Genomic DNA, 17372 nt, shown 5'->3' with positions numbered 1-17372 from the left:
AATCACTTAAGGGTCAAAGCTAAATAACTAGGATGAGACCTCTATGCAGAATTCAAGAAATGTGGAGACCTGACCGGAATTTCTGACCTAATGTCCATTCCTTACCTTCCCATTGTGAACAATCTGGATACTAAAAAATATGAGTATGTGCTAGCAATATGGGATTTAACTGACCAATATTGCTATATTGGTCAGTTAAATTTTAGTTATTGTAGAAGATGGCTAACTTAAGAAAACACAGAAAATATTACCTTTCTTGGAGATTCAAACAGATGGGTAGGAAAAGTGCCTGCTTGATTTCTGTTCAGGACATGGACTAGTTCACGAATATGATGTTTCAAAAGATGTTCATAAATTCACATGGGGCAAATCTTGCTGACTGAGTATTGTTGACAGTGGTATCCTCATACTAGTTCAAGATATATACAGGGGATTTCAAATAGGAAGTGATTACTTCCTTTTAAGTAAGATAGAATTGTACAAAAAAGAGAAAATTTGTAATAGTTTTAAAAACGATTGAAGTTGATTAGTTTGTAGAGATGAACAGTAAACATGATACACCGGAAACAGGATACAAAAGGTTGGATGGCGAATTTAGTGCTGTTGGTGATTTCTGTCTGTTTTTATTGTGTTTTCCCTTAGAAAATTAGTGTTTTGTAGTATACTAGTGTAGATTTTGATGTTTTATAGTGTATTTGGTAATTTATCACATATTTTTATTAAGATATTTCAATATTTAGTATATGTTTAAAATGGCAGCAAAAAAGGGCAAGAAATGTAATGCTAAAAAAAGCACCACAGGCGAGAACAAGAGAGTTAGCCCTGCTAATGAGGTTATTGTACACGTGGAGGATGTTAATGAAAATCAATTAACTACCAAAATAGAAGTTGAAGCAATTCATCAGAGAAATGATGCTGGAATTGCAAGAAGTTGAGAGGCATTTAAATGAGCATAAGAACTAAAAGAAAAATGAACAGGAAAATAAGAAACAACAAAGCAAGAAAACAGGAAGTCATGAAATAACAGAAATCAGGTAAGTGACGTTGTTAGTAAAAAGAAACAGGTTATTTGGTATGGTGATTATAATAAAACATGCTATTGATGAGCAAGTCATAACATCAAGTTTTCCTGGAGCAAAAATTAAAAATATAATGTATGCAATTCAAAAACAGAAAAGAAAAGTAAATGAAATATGAAATCATAGTTGCAGTAGGTATGAATGATTTAACTGGTGATAAGTTCGGTATGAGAGAAGACATGAAAGAGTTGTTGGAAGAGGCGAGAGGTAACAGTGAGAAAGTGAAAATTGTTAGTATTTTACCTCACTATGATAAAAATGAATTAAGAAGAAGGGCTATAATGGCAAAATGATTCGATGAATAGGCTACGTAGAAGGAATGGATGCGAGATTGTGGATGTGTGGAGTGAGCTTGAGGGAAGACTGGATTTGTAAGAAACGGTACACCTGAATGCATTTGGTATCAGGAGTCTAGAAAAACTAATAACTCGTATGAGACCAAACACAGAGAGTCGGGGAAACTAAATTATAAAGGGAGGAATGGTGTGAATGGAGTGTAAGAATGACAATGTTATATAACTGTGTTACTGAGGCGAAGGGGCTATGTCATAGAAATGTTGGCAAGGAGAGAACAACTTCAGATTTGCGTTCGTCCGATTCAGACCCATCAAACGTGTGCAAAGATGTCTACATGTGTAAGGCATTAGAGAATAGAGATCTGCAAGTTGTCCAACTGTGTCAGGCAGGCTGCAGACAAAACAATACAAAAGAACAAACAGGTAGATTATTATGTCTGTACACAAATGCAAGGAGTATCAGAAACAAAGGGATAGAGTTTGTTGCCTTAGTCAATATGTTGCGATCTCAGATTATAGGTATTAGTGAGACCTGGCTATCAGAATCAGACCTACCAACTGGTATCGAGTGTCAAGGGTACAGTATTTTTAGGAAGGATAGAGAGGAGTTGGTGCTAATGATATCGGATGATTTGAATCCAGGTAGAGCTGAGACCTATGATTGTAGTAGTACTACTACTAACAATATGTCATAATGGCACTGAGTTTGAAGCCATCTGGTATAAAGTGGAATCTAACAAGATGAATTATATAGTAAGGTGTTGTTACAAACCTGGTGGATTGGCTCCTAGTGATGAAGAAATGTATCACCAAATAGAAAAGATGAGCATGAAAAGAGTATTCATAATGGGAGACTTTAATTATCGAAATATTGATTGGGTAGCAGTAGAATCTCATGAGAAGAATGAAAATGCATTTATTGAGCTGTGTGGGACAACTTCTTCAAGCAACATGTGAAAGAAGAAACAAAGAGTGTTAGATTTGATTATAGTGTCACAGGGCATTTCAATTAAAGACGGAACCATCCTGCCTCCGGTTGGCAACAGTGAGCATGCAGTACTCACTTGGGAAGTGACTAAGTTTATGAATGTTCCGTTCACAATTAACTGCTGAACTACAAAGCAGGAAATTATGACCAACTGAGGAGTGTTAAGTTCTGAATAAAACTAAAAGTGGTTAACTTATAATTTCTTCAGAGCTTAACATGCATCTTAAAACTTTGCACACTGATATGTCAAGCAGGTATAATTAAATGTAAAGGTGCCAGACAAATTAGTAATTTTAGAATTCTGTTATTTTCCCCTTAATATTATAATGTATTTTGTTGTGATTAAATCCACTGCCTAAGCTTTGCTAAAAATAGCATGAGTTTGTGCACTACTGAGTGAAGGTTTAACAGATCAAAGATCGATTGCCAGAGGCAATGTGCGTGCGCCAGAGTACGCGTTGACCGTGAAGGGAAGGCACGCGACTACCCCCCCCACACACACACACCTCTACCAAAGAGATTACTAGGGGAGAATGCGGTGCTAGTGAAGGGAGTTGTACTTTGAAGTGAGCAAGGAAGGAAAAGGATATGACATAGTATGGAAGTGTGGGGGTGCGTAATTTAAAAAGGCAACGCAGTGCCGGACTGGGACTTTTTCTCTTGTTTGTCGGATCCTCTGCAGAGTCCCTTGCTGGTCAGTCGTCTGCTCTTGTGGGAGTCATACTCTCAACGCCCCAATGTTCGTCCCGGTTTCTTGGGCGAAGCATTGAGCCACAAGTGAGGAAAGAATGCTGAGCAGTCATTGAGAATCTGCCGATAGAAAGTTTGTCCAGCGGAGCTGAGGTCCGGTATGCAGTATAGACAGCCGAGCTTTGCTTAAACCTGGTCGCCAGGTTTGAACGGCAAGCACGTCTTCAGTGTTCGAGATTCATACGGCCCGAATTTGATGAGAAGGAAACAGGAACAAATCTGAAGGTGAAGCTGTATCGAGATGTGTATGATTTTCCAGCAGTTCCCAACTGGGTGGTAACGTAGGAACCTTTTCTTTGTTCAATGAAAGTGTGCAGAAAGAGTGATTGTAACTTTTAATAGAACATTGTGATTTCATGTAAGGACTCTAGAAACCTAGTTTAGAAAGACAGACTAAATTCCAAGACATGAATGTAGAAATTAGAGCATGTCCTGAACGTCTGTGAAGTGCATAACCTTAGTAGAATTTGTGTCATTAATCTTTGTATTACCTTTGTTTGAGTGTTGTGCATTTGATACATATGCTTGTTAAGATAGAATTAGAGAAATTGAGTGCGTATATTTTATCTGAAATTGACATTGAAGTTAGTGCATGACAGAGTTAACCTTATTAGTGTTGAGTCATTTGCCTTTGTTTCACCTTTGTTCGAGTGCCATGTGGAACTGATACCTAAGCTTGTTAAGATAGAATTAGAGATTGAGTGCTTATGATTTATCTGAAATTCATATTGAAGTAAACGTATGTCTGAGTTATCCATGACTTGTAATTTGTTTAGTGCATAATTAAATGTTTTCTTTTGATTTAACAATTGCCTTGCCTGAGATCATTTTCTACTGCATCCCCCCCCCCCCCATAAAAAAAATTGAACCACAGCAGGAGGCATTTTGGAAGGGATGTCACAACTGTAGACTGAGATAGGGATAAATTTGAGACTTGAGTTATTTTATATAAGATTCAGAAATTAAGGATACAGTTCAGAGCTCGGTACTAGTTCTTTGTTTCTTCACTGTTTGAAAATCTAGAACTTAGGGTGGTGCAGCAAAATAGAAATTTCCCTGAGTCCAAAGAAAGAACCAGCATTAGCTCAGAAACAAAGGAATTACCATTGTCTGGTGGGAATCTTTTTTGCTTTCAACCCACGAACCATATCCTTATAGTAAAATACGGCCCCAATTTAAGAGTAAAGATTAGAGCATACAAAAGAAGTGAGATAAGGGAAGGAAGAGACATAATTTGACCATAAAATAGACAACAATAGAAAAGTGGGGACGTAACAGGAGTATACTGATTCAGTGGAATGGGATCGGTTGCTGGATGGAAAGAATGTCGACAGTACATGGGAAGTATTTAAACAACACTTAAATGATGCGATATGAGAATGTGTCCTGAGAGTTCAAAGAATACATAGAGCAGGAGTCAAATGGATATGTAATCTTATTAAGCTAGAGATTCATAAGAAAAGGACGATGTGGAAGGAATACCGTTTGCATGAGGATGACGTACATTATAAACAGCAGGGACCAGATCCAACAGATTTTAATTACGAAAATTTTAATTACTAATGTATAGAATTTTAAGCTGTGAGCATTACAAGGTTTTTCATTATTTAATGAGAAAATAAGAAAAATCCTAGTCTTGTTTGTTATAATTACTATATAAAATATTATCCTTGTTTGAAGTAATTTCTAATAAAATTACTATTTTAATTTGTTGAAAAAGGGTCTTTCTTAACTCATTCAAAATTTTTGTACACCGGGTTAATGCTTCATTTCACCCGGGTGGTAAAATTTCTGGGGAGAACACTGCAGTGGCATTGCAATAACTGTTGCTGCACCATAACAATTAATGTTATGGTGTTCTGTGTGGAAAGAAACCACATCCCAACTCTACAAATGTTATAATATCAAATGAAAAACCGAAAAGGATTTCAATTTAGTACTCAGATATTAAGAGCTTAAAATACATATGCATGCACTACAATGGGGACTGACTCTACCAACAGTTAATTACAGGATTCAGTGTAATTATTATGTTAAAACTATTACCCATGAGAAATACAAACTAAATACTACAAAAACACAGAACAATCTATGAAATTAATTACTTTTTAAATGCATACCTTCTCGAGATCTTTTGTCATTTCCTTTTCTCTTAGTATTTGTGTCCAAGTCTGCTTTATCTTTCTCAAGCATTGCTTCCAAGTAACCATCTGGATACTTAAAAAATAAATAAAATAAAATAAAATAAAAGTTATTAAGTCTTGAATCATCAGATAGTTTTTAAATCAAAAGGTGCTTTTTGGTTAGCCCAATAAAAATAAAGAAATTATTACAATTCATTGAAACACTCCTGTTGAAATCTACCTTTATAAAAAATCGACAGTACATTTAATTGTAATGTTTAATTTGTTCTGCTAATGAATAGTGAAACAAACAGAAACCCCTTCGGGGGAGAGTGAGGCAGGAAAAAATTACTAACAGCAACAAATTTGAATGGAAGAATTCTTGTAGTGCTGGACCATCTACTCAACTACACTGTTCTTTACTACTTATCAATTTTTGATTAAACATACTGTAGGTTTTCTTATAAATGAACCCATATATGCACACACTTATGTAATGACAGGGAGTGCGACATAACGTAAAACAGGTTTAGGATATCTAATTTTAATTTTCTTTAAAAAAAAAACTAAGTCTTTTATTTTTATTATTTATGTTGATCCCATCCATGAAAGGCTGATTTGTCAAACTTTCACTGCTGGTCTGGTTGGCTGGGTGGTCTTAGAGTGTCCACTCTCCAACTAACAGGCCAAGGGTTCAAATCCTGCTATGGGCATGGATGTTGGCGAATGTCTTTAGCCGGGAGATGAATCTCATCACCTGGCATGAGACCGCTGCCCTGCTTAGTGGAGACCTGAAGTGGCTTGAAAAAAAGGTTCATGTTTGGTCTCAAGATAAAAAAACAAGCAGGGTTTCCAGACTATGTACAAATAAACAAAAAATTACAAATAATATATCATCATCATCAAATTCCTGCCACGTACCCTCAAGGGATGTAGAGGATATGATAGTACTACATGAAAAATTTACATCATTACTAACTTCCTATCTACAATTTTTCTCCAGATCAGTCTGTTACTTGTCAAGACTCCAATATTATCAGATCTTATATTTCTGTCGTCTAAGGCACTTTGTACCATATCAATCCACTATATCTTGGTCTTCCTCTGGGTCGTTTTGCTGCCAACCTGGCAGAGAACACTTGTTTTGCTAATCTTTCCTCGCCCATTCTGTTTAAATGACCAGACCACCTGAGAATAGCTCTGCTAACACATTCCTGGATGCTGACAATGTCAAGTTCTTTCCTAATATTCTCGTTTTTAATATGATATTGCCAATGATGCCATCTGTTCACGCCTCTAGTCTTTGGTCAAGTGTTTTACTTCTGATCCAGCTCTCAGATCCATAAGTTAAAACTGGTTTGAACACTGTCTTGTATATAGCTAATTTAGTATTCCAACTAATTTCTCTCTTATTCCATATGAATTTATTCATATGACTTCCTTCCAATTTTGCCATCTTCTTGATATTTATTTTCAATTTTCTTGCCAAAGTCCTCCCATTACTTTTGTTTAGCTAGTTTTACACACTGTTTAGCTTTCTTACATTTGTCTCTGTATTCTGTAAGAGTAAAAGCTGACTTATTTGCCAGGAACTTCTGATATGCTTTCTTCTTTTCCTTCAGTGCCTCTTTAACTTCCTGTGTCCACCATGGAGTTCTAATTTTTCTATCCTTGCAGACAATCTCACCATATGCTTCTCTGGCTGAATCAATCAAGGTTTTCTTCAAGGCTTGCCACTGAATCTCTAAAGTTTTGTTCCTGTTCTCAAACTCTTTCATTTATTCTTCAATAATATTTGTGTATTTTAGTCTATAGTTCACATCTGAAAGCTGCTCAACTTTTATTTGCTTTAAAACTTTCTTACATGTTCTTTTCAATATGAAATTCAATTTTATCCTGCTCAAGACTAAATAGTGATCACTTCCAATTTCAAATCCTCTGTACACTCTGGTGTCCTGCACCAGGGAGAAAACATCACTATCAACAATAACATAGTCAATGCGACTTTTCTTATTCCTAGCCTCTTCTCTCCATGTGAATTTGTGCACATTTTTATGTTGGAACATGGTGTTAGTAATAACCAGTCCATGTCCTGAGCAGAAATCCAACAGATATTTGCCATTATTATTAGCTTTGCTCTTTTCTCCAAATTTTCCCAAAATATTTTTGTATGTCTCAGAATCATTTCCTACTCTGCTATTTAGAAGAACCCCAACAAGGACCAACTTTTCCTTTTTCATTGTGTCAGATACTTTCTCTAAATTCTCAAAAAATTCTCCCACTTCTACCTTAGTAGAACCTACTGTGTGACCACAGGCACAAATAAGTCTCATTGTCCAGTTCCCCATTCTCATATTTGCCCACATTACTCTACTTGAGACTGACTGCCATTCAAGAAGATTAGCTTTGTATTTAATGCTAAAAATTGATAAAAATGGCAAAAAAAAAAAAAAAAATCCTTAGCCCACCCACAATACAAGATGTACTATAGGTCTATCATAATAACCCTTCATGGATGAGGGGGAAAAAAAAAAAAAAAAAAAAAAAAAAAAAACTAAGGTTTTTTAAAAAAATTTTATTGATTACACACATGTGATTGTGTACACATTTATATTTTTTACAAAGCCCAGAGACCCTGCTCTAGAGACCAAACTTTTGCAAGCCGCTTCGGGCCTCAATTAAGTGAGGTTGTGTCTCGCGCCAGGCAATGAATTCATATTCCACCGAAAATTAGGAATAAATTGTCTTTAGGATATATATATATAAATAGTGAAGTCTTTCTTCCTGCATCAAGATTTTTATATTTCTCTCTTAATATATTGTTTAGTGGTTCAGTAAAGAGAGTTAAAGAAAATATGATGGCAAGATTAATACTGTCAAGGGAAAACTTACTTTAAATAATGTATTTCTATTATTGTACATAATTCCTCTTCTTCTCATTCAACTTTGTTCTTGTTAACTTTTCATTTGTGTAAATTAATGATACCAAGAATATACTTGGTATCCTTTATCCAAGTGTAAGCAAACAAAGTTTGCATCTGAACTATTTTCAGGACTGGGGCAACTCGTGGTAAAGGTGGTATTGACTTCACATCGCTTGCCTTAGCATCCCATAATGCAGTGCACATCTCCTTGCAGGAATGTATAATGCTATGCATTATGGGAAGGGTCACTACCCATACCAATTTCGACCTTTATTGAGGTCTCATCGGTGGAACCCAGATCCAGAGGTGATACCAAGGTTGAAATAATGCAGAAGTCATATTTCAATATACGAGTTGCCAAAAGGTTTGCTTACACTTGGATAAAGGATTAAACCAAGTATATAATTTCTTGGTATCTTTAATTTATAGTATAACCAAGTGGGAAAACTCTCAACTCCCATTTGTGTACTTTGCCAGAACCTTCAGCATCAAAATGGTTGTAACTCCAGTCATCAAAAAATGACAAACGTATTCAGCTCAGCCTACGACCTAAGAGAAGTTATAATTTGACTCCTCCTGATATACATATATCAAACCTATTGAGAAAATCTTAGCTGACACCTTCACTAAATATGCTAATTTCTTTTCAACCAACACATAACAGACAGACAGTCTGGTGTGTTTCAGGTGCCATGGCTTTGGGTCTACAAATATACAGTGAGCTGGAATTACCTTCCCACACCTAGCTGATGTAATCTTAATCCCAAAGGCAGGGAAAGCAGCACAATTTTCTCAAAAATATCAACCAATTAACCTGATCTCCTGAACAGGAAAAATACCCGAGAAGATAACACTAACCAGACAGCAGAAAGCCATGAATAAATTAATCTCATCCTGATGAACGATTTGGGATTCCAGGGGAACCACTCCACTGAGCAAGTCCTTAGTGTTGTGGAGAACACAAACCAATGGAAGCAGCATGTAGGCAAGTTGTCACAAGATATTTACAAAACATTTGATAAGAAATGCACACAGTAGATGCCCCCCCCCCCCCACTCAGCTTCCTGCTATCATCATTGCTTTTTGCCATTTATGTGATTGACATCCCAAGCACACACAATTGTCACCACAATGGTCCTTGTTATGTCCTGCCTCGTGTCACTTTTTCTCTTATTCTTATGTTATATTGTTCTATATAACTATTATTTATCTCTCATGCATATGAGTTATTTCATTGCCGACAAATTTATATTTGTTTAGAACGACTGCGCCAGCTGGCAACTAAATTCTGACACTCAAATAAATAACGCTAAACAACAAAGGGATCACATGATATGCAGTCATGGCTTCCCCCCCTTTTCTTTCTTGCGTAAATTGCTTCCCCCTTCACTCATACAGGTCCGAAAGTTTTATAAGTGGTAATTCAATCTCAGAGACAACAGACTCATGAACTTTGATATAAAGAAATACATTTATTATAATCACTTGCATAGATACACTTTAAGTAATAATTTCAATACTAGAGAGTCTGAACTCCTCCCCCCCCCCCTCTTTAGGTTAAGATATCCAAAATTTCAATATGTTTAAATGAAACAATCCTACATCTCTGTTATATTATTATGTTCAGACTCGATTATTCCATACAGGGTTACTCAGTGCTCATTTTTCAAGCACGGTTATATACAAGCTTTATACACATTATGTCAGACGCATTCCGTCTTGTATTTTAATATGGAAAATATTCTAATTCGTGCTCAAGCCCTATCCTCCCACAACTTAATTAAAATTCAGGCTAACATCTAACATTATATCATATAGCTTCTTCCTGACAAACAGTTCGAGGGTTAGATTCCTTTCTCAGCACAAGCTTAGAGTGGCACCAGCTTATTTCACACAGGCAGATCAGTCCAACCAGTCTTTTAGGCACTATGGGTAAGTTAATGTGTGGAGCTCCTTAATTCCTTGGCTCCTATTCCTTTTACGATTACAATTCTATAATGAGTATGAAAAATTGTACATTACCATCTTTTTCTTTTCATGGAGTTTCCGTGACTTCCCTCCACACTTTCACTTCCGTATTTTCTCACCACGTGTTTTCATGGCATCAGCTACTTACTTACTTCCACTATCTTCGAAGGTTGCCCTTGGCTGACTTCACGTTGGCATAGCTTACCAACGGCTCTTTATTGGAATTCTGACCTCATTCCTTTGGTGGCTTTACTCGACTCAGTACAACAGCAACCAGGAGATGTTACTGGGCACCGGCAACAAGCTTCCATAGCTATCCAGGATTTGGACGGGAATACAGGAACAGAAAACGAGAGAGAGCATTTGAGTCTCGCGCCACGCCTTATATTACAAATGTGAGCGCCCTCTCTCGGTGACTATGTCATACTCTTAGCCATGGCCAATTGGTCATCCCAACTCCGAACTGTTTTGACATGGTTCTAATACATAGATCTCTTATGCACATTTAATAATGACAATTTCGGTCCTGAGACACAATTTCCCTTTGCTTATTTTACACAGACATTATCAATTCTAAATACAGATTTCCGAAGTTTACTTAATATTAACAATCTCAGTGGGTTTAATACACTTTTGAGTGAACATATGTACAACACTCTCTTAGCCCTGTCTCTGGAGGCATAAGCATGTCCTTATCCTTAGGTCTAATCGTCACTGTGTGTTGGGTCGGAAACAAGATGGCTTACAAATAGTAAGTCAGCTCTTTTTCCAACCCAACATCCTATATGCAGATCTAGATTAGCAACTGAAAATCTACAAAACATAACCTCAGACAAAACAGTGGTTTAAAAAATTAATTAATACCACTGCATACAGGAGCATTGCAGTGTAATTTGCAAAAAATAAATGACACTGCATTTACTCATCCCATGGCAACCAGCAGCTAAATATTTAAAGGGCACAACTAGATTAAAGAGCTTCTTGTAGAAAGTTTTCTACTAGATTATAAATAAAATTAAAAATGTCATGAAATTATATTCTTGTTTAATATCTTATGCATAAGCAAACAAAGTTTGTGCATGAAGTTTCTTCATGACTAGGCTCCTTGTATATAGAAGCTAATGACTTCACATTATTGCTTTAGTATCCCATAATGCAAAGCACACATTATGGAAAGGCACACTACCCAGACCGATTTCAACCTTTATGATCTTGTCAGTGGGAGCCAGATCCAGAAGATAAAAGGATTAAACAATATAATTTCTTAGCAGTTTTAATTTTATTTATAACCAAGTGGCTAAACTTTCTACAACTTGCTCTAATTCAGAGAATTTTGATAATAAGGTGCACCTTTTCACTACTTGTATATAGGACATATATGACATAAGGATTACTTCTACTTTGGTATCCTGTGGTACAGGTGACTCATTGAGGCTTAATCATTCTCTTTAGTGACCGGCTTCGGTGCTTTTCTGGAAGTAAGTACCAACTAGATACTAGATTTATTCTATTTTCCTCCCTCTCTCTCTCTTTTTTTTTTTTTTTTTAAATTTCTTCTCTGAACTTAGAACTTAGGATTAACAAATAACCAATTGTTTTATGAACTTTCAATGGATGATTCCCAGTGGGAAAGCCAAGAGTCCAAGCAAGCATTTGCACAATCAAAACTTTTTATGACTTTGCAAACAAAATGGCCCAATTGACTGCAGGTTGAGATTGAGAGGCCAACAACCACTACAGCCATCGATAACAGACCAAGTCCCAGACTCCTCTGTACAAAAAGGAAACAGATTGCATCCCTTGTTTTTAAATACTGACACTTTTTGTTCAGTGCCTATCTTAATGTAAAATAGTGGAAATGAGGTAATGAGTTGGGAAAGGAAAATTACTACACAAACCCCAGATTTAATTTTACAATATTCATAACACAGAAATAAGTATAGCTTCCTGCTAAATATTGATAATGATGATCAAGGTTCGTTATCGCAAAGGTCATTTCTGAGTAACGCATGATTGTTCTGGAAAGGCGGATGGGTGACAAAAGTGACGCATGAACTGTGCATAATGATTGGTAGATGAGTGGTTTGGCAGAGGGGTTCGTATCCACGCCCTCACTAATCATCATTCGTTAATGTGAGCTAGTTTTGAAGTGTCTCCATTAGCGGTGATTCAAACTTAACATTGCATTTTTGTTTATTTTACTTTACTTGTTTTCCTGCCATTACTGATTATTTTTCGTGTACCCCCCTGAATGGCCCAGCACGTATCCCCCCCCTGGGGGTGCACATACCATCGCTACCCAACCAATGGTATAATTAAACCATCATGCCTAGCCAGATGAGGCAACATAGCAGTGTTTCGCAGCCTTGTTGTATAACCACTCAATAAGAAAACTTCTTTATGTATGTCTTTTCCCAAAGAACCTTGTGTTTAGGGGTGAATGTAAATGAGTTTGTCTGCCCCTCTCCCAAAACCTAACATTTGCTGTAAAGATCCACTAGATACCAACATGAAATATTAGCATAATTCTTTAGTAATTCAATTAGTTCAAGTTGCTGTCATTTCTTTAACATGTTAAACTGTGCAATATCATTTTTTGAAAAATAACTCTGAAAAAGTCACATCATTTTTCTGTACTGTCATCTATTATCTAACCTTAGGAAAGGTTCTAACCTTTCTTTTTGAACAGTATCAAATCATACATTTTATTATCTCCATATGTATAAATACAAATGAAAATAGATAACTTCACTTTCAAGATTTTTTCACGTAGCTCATCCTGAATTTAATAAGTTAAAAAATATTCACTAATATAAAAACTTACCTGTATAGTATAACCTAATTGTTGTATTCGTTTCTTCCCAGCTTTAGTCCATGGTGCAGGAGTTGGATCATCTCTCTTCAAGAAATATCGCCATACAAGAAATCCAGATTTCCCTTTCTCTGACCAGTATTTCACTACCTGGATAAAATTAATATGCAAATAATCAGCATCAAGTAACCACCAAAATGCAAATTCTAATTGAAAAGCATTCTAATATTTTATTTAAAAAAAAGTCCACTGTTGCCTGAACTACCAAATGAAGGCTCACCATTTTCAGCATCTTCAAAATTAACTCTTATACAATACAATAGAACAATTAATTTTGAATAGTGTACAAATATATTATTACCACACACACACTTTCCTATTACTAGTGCCATGAGAATGAGGGACTATAAGTCGTCATGAAAGCATCAGAACAGATCATAGTATTGCAATTATGTTTAATTTTATATGTGAACTGGATAAGAAATCTTCAAAGCCTCAACTGCGATCATCAGTAGGATTATCCATGGTTTGATAATCAGTATATGAACGGAGGAGTGCGATATTAGAATTCAAAGTTCCCACTATACAACTTTTGACAGAGATAACTGTGTGAAAATACATTGAAATAAAATTTTATCACAAACTGCTTTAGTGTAGTAGTAGTAGTAGAAGAAACAACAATGGAAAAGTAAACAGAACAAATTAGAACTATACACTTCAAAATAAGCAATGGTTATCTTCTTGTGTGCAGTTGTAAAGATGCCTGGTTATAAACTAGTACACAATTAGGATCCTAAAAATAAAATAAATTATAAAATACAATTGCTAATAAGTTCCTCGAATTTGGGGCATAGATAGTCCAACATTGACGTCATGGCTGAATGATGTAGACAAACTTTGGGAGGACTCTCTCTGACAATACATTTGAATTTATGGATGTTCCTATGTAACAACTGCATATCATTCCTAGGATCTGCTGTCTAGTAAATATATTGTAAAAATTTCATGTAAAATGTTTCACTTGTTATGCTCATTTTTATTACAATTTTGTATATACAGAAAAGGAAAAAAACTTCATTAATGAGATTACATCCTTGTTATATGATAAAGCAACTTTTAAAAACGTATGCCTTTGCATTTATTAATGCAATTATGTATGTATTACTGAAGATGCCATGTGATTAAGCAGTAGCGATATAAAAGAAATTTAAATGCAGTTCTAACTATACTCTTTTTCAGGTTATCATGGAAGTAAAGAAATATACTACATACCGTACCACTTCCGAAGGTAGTGGGATATTGCTGTTACTATGGCAACAGTGAAGCATGTCACATTTGTAACTTAGCACGTGTAGAAAATCCGCAAAAAGCCACCACTGCCAGAATCACACCATTCTATGTATAACGTTACGTTATGATTCCTAATATGAAATTGCAGGGCCAAGGTGACTATACGACTGTGTGTTTTTGGATTTTCTGGAATTAACCGATAGGCTGTAGTAACAAAGTAGATGTCATATAGTTTATTATAAACTGGCTTAATATAAGAAGTGATTGTTTGCATTATGAAGTGAACTTCACTCATCACAACACACCTTTCCGAACATGACATATTTTATTACAATAATATATACATACACACTCTTATCCCTTCATTAATTTAATGAGGAAGCTCCTCAACACCACTCAGGCTGTGTGTAGTATCAGATTATGCATTTTCACAAAAGAAAGATTCAGAGCTGTCATCTATCATGAAACACACATTTTCCACCACTTTCTGAAATTAACTGATAGGCTGTAACAAAGTAGATGTCAAATGAATAACGGTGATAAATAGCAAGCTAAATGATAGTTGCCCCAAATTGTGTGTACGTGCTCGACCTGACTTAACCTTTGCACAAAGGGAACAAAGACACCTACTCCGAAGACAGCTAGAAGAAAAACGCCAAAATGGAGACAACAGCTGGACCATAGACTACAAACAAACCAAACTAGTGCAAAAAACCAAGCTACTAGGAGACATACTGGTCTCCTAGTAGCCACCAAGGAGACCAGTATGCAGGCACCGAATAGGAAGCGTGCAAGACCCTTACGGTCAAACTCATGCCCCATAGACCCTTGCATATCCACCACACCAACATCCGTGGTCTCAACTCCAACCTTAATAGTGTCCACTATCATCTGCAGTCAACCAAACTCCACCTACTCTTCTTAACAGAAACTCAAATTTTACCTTCCCCCAGCATTATCCATCTCAACCATCCAAACTATGCACTATTTAACTCCTTTCAACCCAAGGGTGGTGTGTGCGCATATATCTGCTCTGACATACCCTGCCATAGAACACCTAACCCAGAATTACCCAACTTTGACCTTCTTCGGCTAAAAATATCCCTCTCCCACTCAGTCAAATTCATCTGCTGTCTCTATCGCTCTCCTAATACCACCAACCACTCCGAGCTCTTTAATTTCCTCTCCTCAAAAGTTGATTTCTTCCAGTCCCACTCTCCTAATGGTGAAATCATCCTCCTAGGTGATTTTAATGTCCATAACACCAACTGGCTTTCCTCTTACAATTGTACAGATCCTGCAGGCAGAGACGCTGAAATATTTGCCATCACCAACGACCTTACACAAACTGTTCACAAGCTGACCAGAATACCAGGTAACCCAAATAACTCCCCAAATACCCTAGATCTCTTCCTTACAATCTTCTTCTACGTGTTATTCCCGCTTCCTATGCAGGGTCCACGTGTTACTTTAGATGCGACTTCTTGTTAGTACTACTCCCAACCGACCCGTCGCCTGGTCTGCCGCTGGGGGGGGGGGTATGTTTTTGACTGCAGAGGCGCATGTTCACGGGGCCAGTTTGCGGGATGAAAAACGCCAGATAAACTGGTGGAAAAAACCCTACTGACTGCGCCCAAGACCAGCTAACTTGGCTATGCCTGAGGAAGATCCTCAAATTCCTCACGTCTACAACGGGAATCGAACCTGGGACACTCCTTCCCCAGGCATATGGTTGCGAAGCGCAAAGCCACTAGGATATACAGTGAATGTAGCGAGCCCCTTGGGTAATTCTGACCAGAACCTAGCGCTCATCTCCTGCTCTATGCAACAATGCTTACACGGTCACACCTATACAACAGTAATTTGGCATTATAACAGTGCCAAATGGGACAGCCTCCAAAATTACTATGCTTCATTCCCATGGTTGGACTATGGTTTGCAGTCTTCCAATCCAAACATATGCACCGAACATATCACCAAAGTAATGCCCACTGGCATGATAACATACATTCCCCACACTTCTCTGAACTGCCGTCCCCTATCCAAACCTTGGTTCTCCATAAAATGTGCCAAGGCTATACAAATGAAAAATCAGGAATACCACAACTGGCTCAAATTAAGAACTAATATGAAATTGCATATGAATAGTGCCTATATTGAAGCCCGAAATAGATGTAAAAAAATTATCAATGATTCCAAAACAGAATTTGAACGGCCAAAAAGCAGGAAACTTGCAGCCTGTCCTAGCGGCAGCCATGCCTTTTGGTCTCTTGCCATAGCAATTGCTCGCAACTTTTGCCCTAAACTACTCCCATCTCTATCATACCCAAATGGCTCAATTGCAACATCATCCACAGAAAAAAAGCTAATCTCCTGGCTTCACACTTTGCCTCCAATGCACGCATAACTGACAATGGCAAATGCCCCCAGTCATTCCAACTGCCCAACATACAATTCTCCCTGTATCCTTTTGCCAGGAAAGAGATCATAAATCTGTTGTCAAAATTAGACACAAAAAAAGCTCCTGGCCATGATGGCATTCCTCCAATTGTGAACATGACATTTTATTACAATAATATATACATAAGCACTCTTATCCCTTCATTAATTTAATGAGGAAGCTCCACAGCCCAGTCTGAACACCACTCAGGCTGGGCTGTGGAGCTGAAGGATCTTCCTCAGCCATAGCCTAGTTAGCTGGTCTTGGGCGTGGACAGTAGGGTTTTTTCCCCAGTTTATCCTGGGGTTTTTCATCCAGCAAAGCAGGCAAACCGGCCTTGAGAACTCAACACTACAGGACATAGAATACACCGGAGTGTAGGGCTGACCACCTTATCTTCTGAACGGTTTAGTTCTGATGATTAATAAACCCCCGACACTGCAACGTAAAAGAGGGTGAAAGGAAGATGAGATGAGATATTCTGAATGTTTCTAGTTAGAAGTCTTGAGGGTTGGAACAAACATGTGCATAGTTCAATAAATTCTTTATAATTGCAAGCTTTTGAGAAGGTTGATAGCTGAATTATCATGATGGAAATCACGATTCTTCTGATTATGACAAAAAATATATATATCACTTCTTCTTAGAGATAGATCTGCATATCAAGATATTAATCATAATCCTACAAACAGCCAAATCTAC

The 17372-nt window shown here is 37.0% G+C and overlaps 1 protein-coding gene across 2 annotated transcripts in view; it reads right to left on the bottom strand.

The window, feature by feature from the left end:
• The window catches only part of LOC150095380 (E3 ubiquitin-protein ligase UHRF1-like), a 253377-nt gene that overhangs the window by 32947 nt on the left and 203058 nt on the right, over positions 1-17372 (bottom strand). For both annotated transcript variants that reach the window (XM_090410065.1, XM_090410066.1), the window contains exons 12-13: positions 12953-13090; positions 5234-5330 (exon numbers count right to left, since the gene is read on the bottom strand). In XM_090410065.1, the coding sequence (XP_090266191.1) occupies positions 5234-5330; positions 12953-13090 (235 nt within the window). The remainder of the gene's footprint in view (positions 1-5233; positions 5331-12952; positions 13091-17372) is intronic.

This window comes from Typopeltis vanoorti, chromosome 20 (assembly GCF_054136105.1).
Source record: "Typopeltis vanoorti isolate ZY-2024b chromosome 20, IOZ_Tvanoo_1.0, whole genome shotgun sequence".
NCBI classification, from domain to species: domain Eukaryota; kingdom Metazoa; phylum Arthropoda; class Arachnida; order Uropygi; family Thelyphonidae; genus Typopeltis; species Typopeltis vanoorti.
Note: the sequence above shows the minus strand (reverse complement) of the source record. Positions and strands in the feature narration are given on the sequence as shown.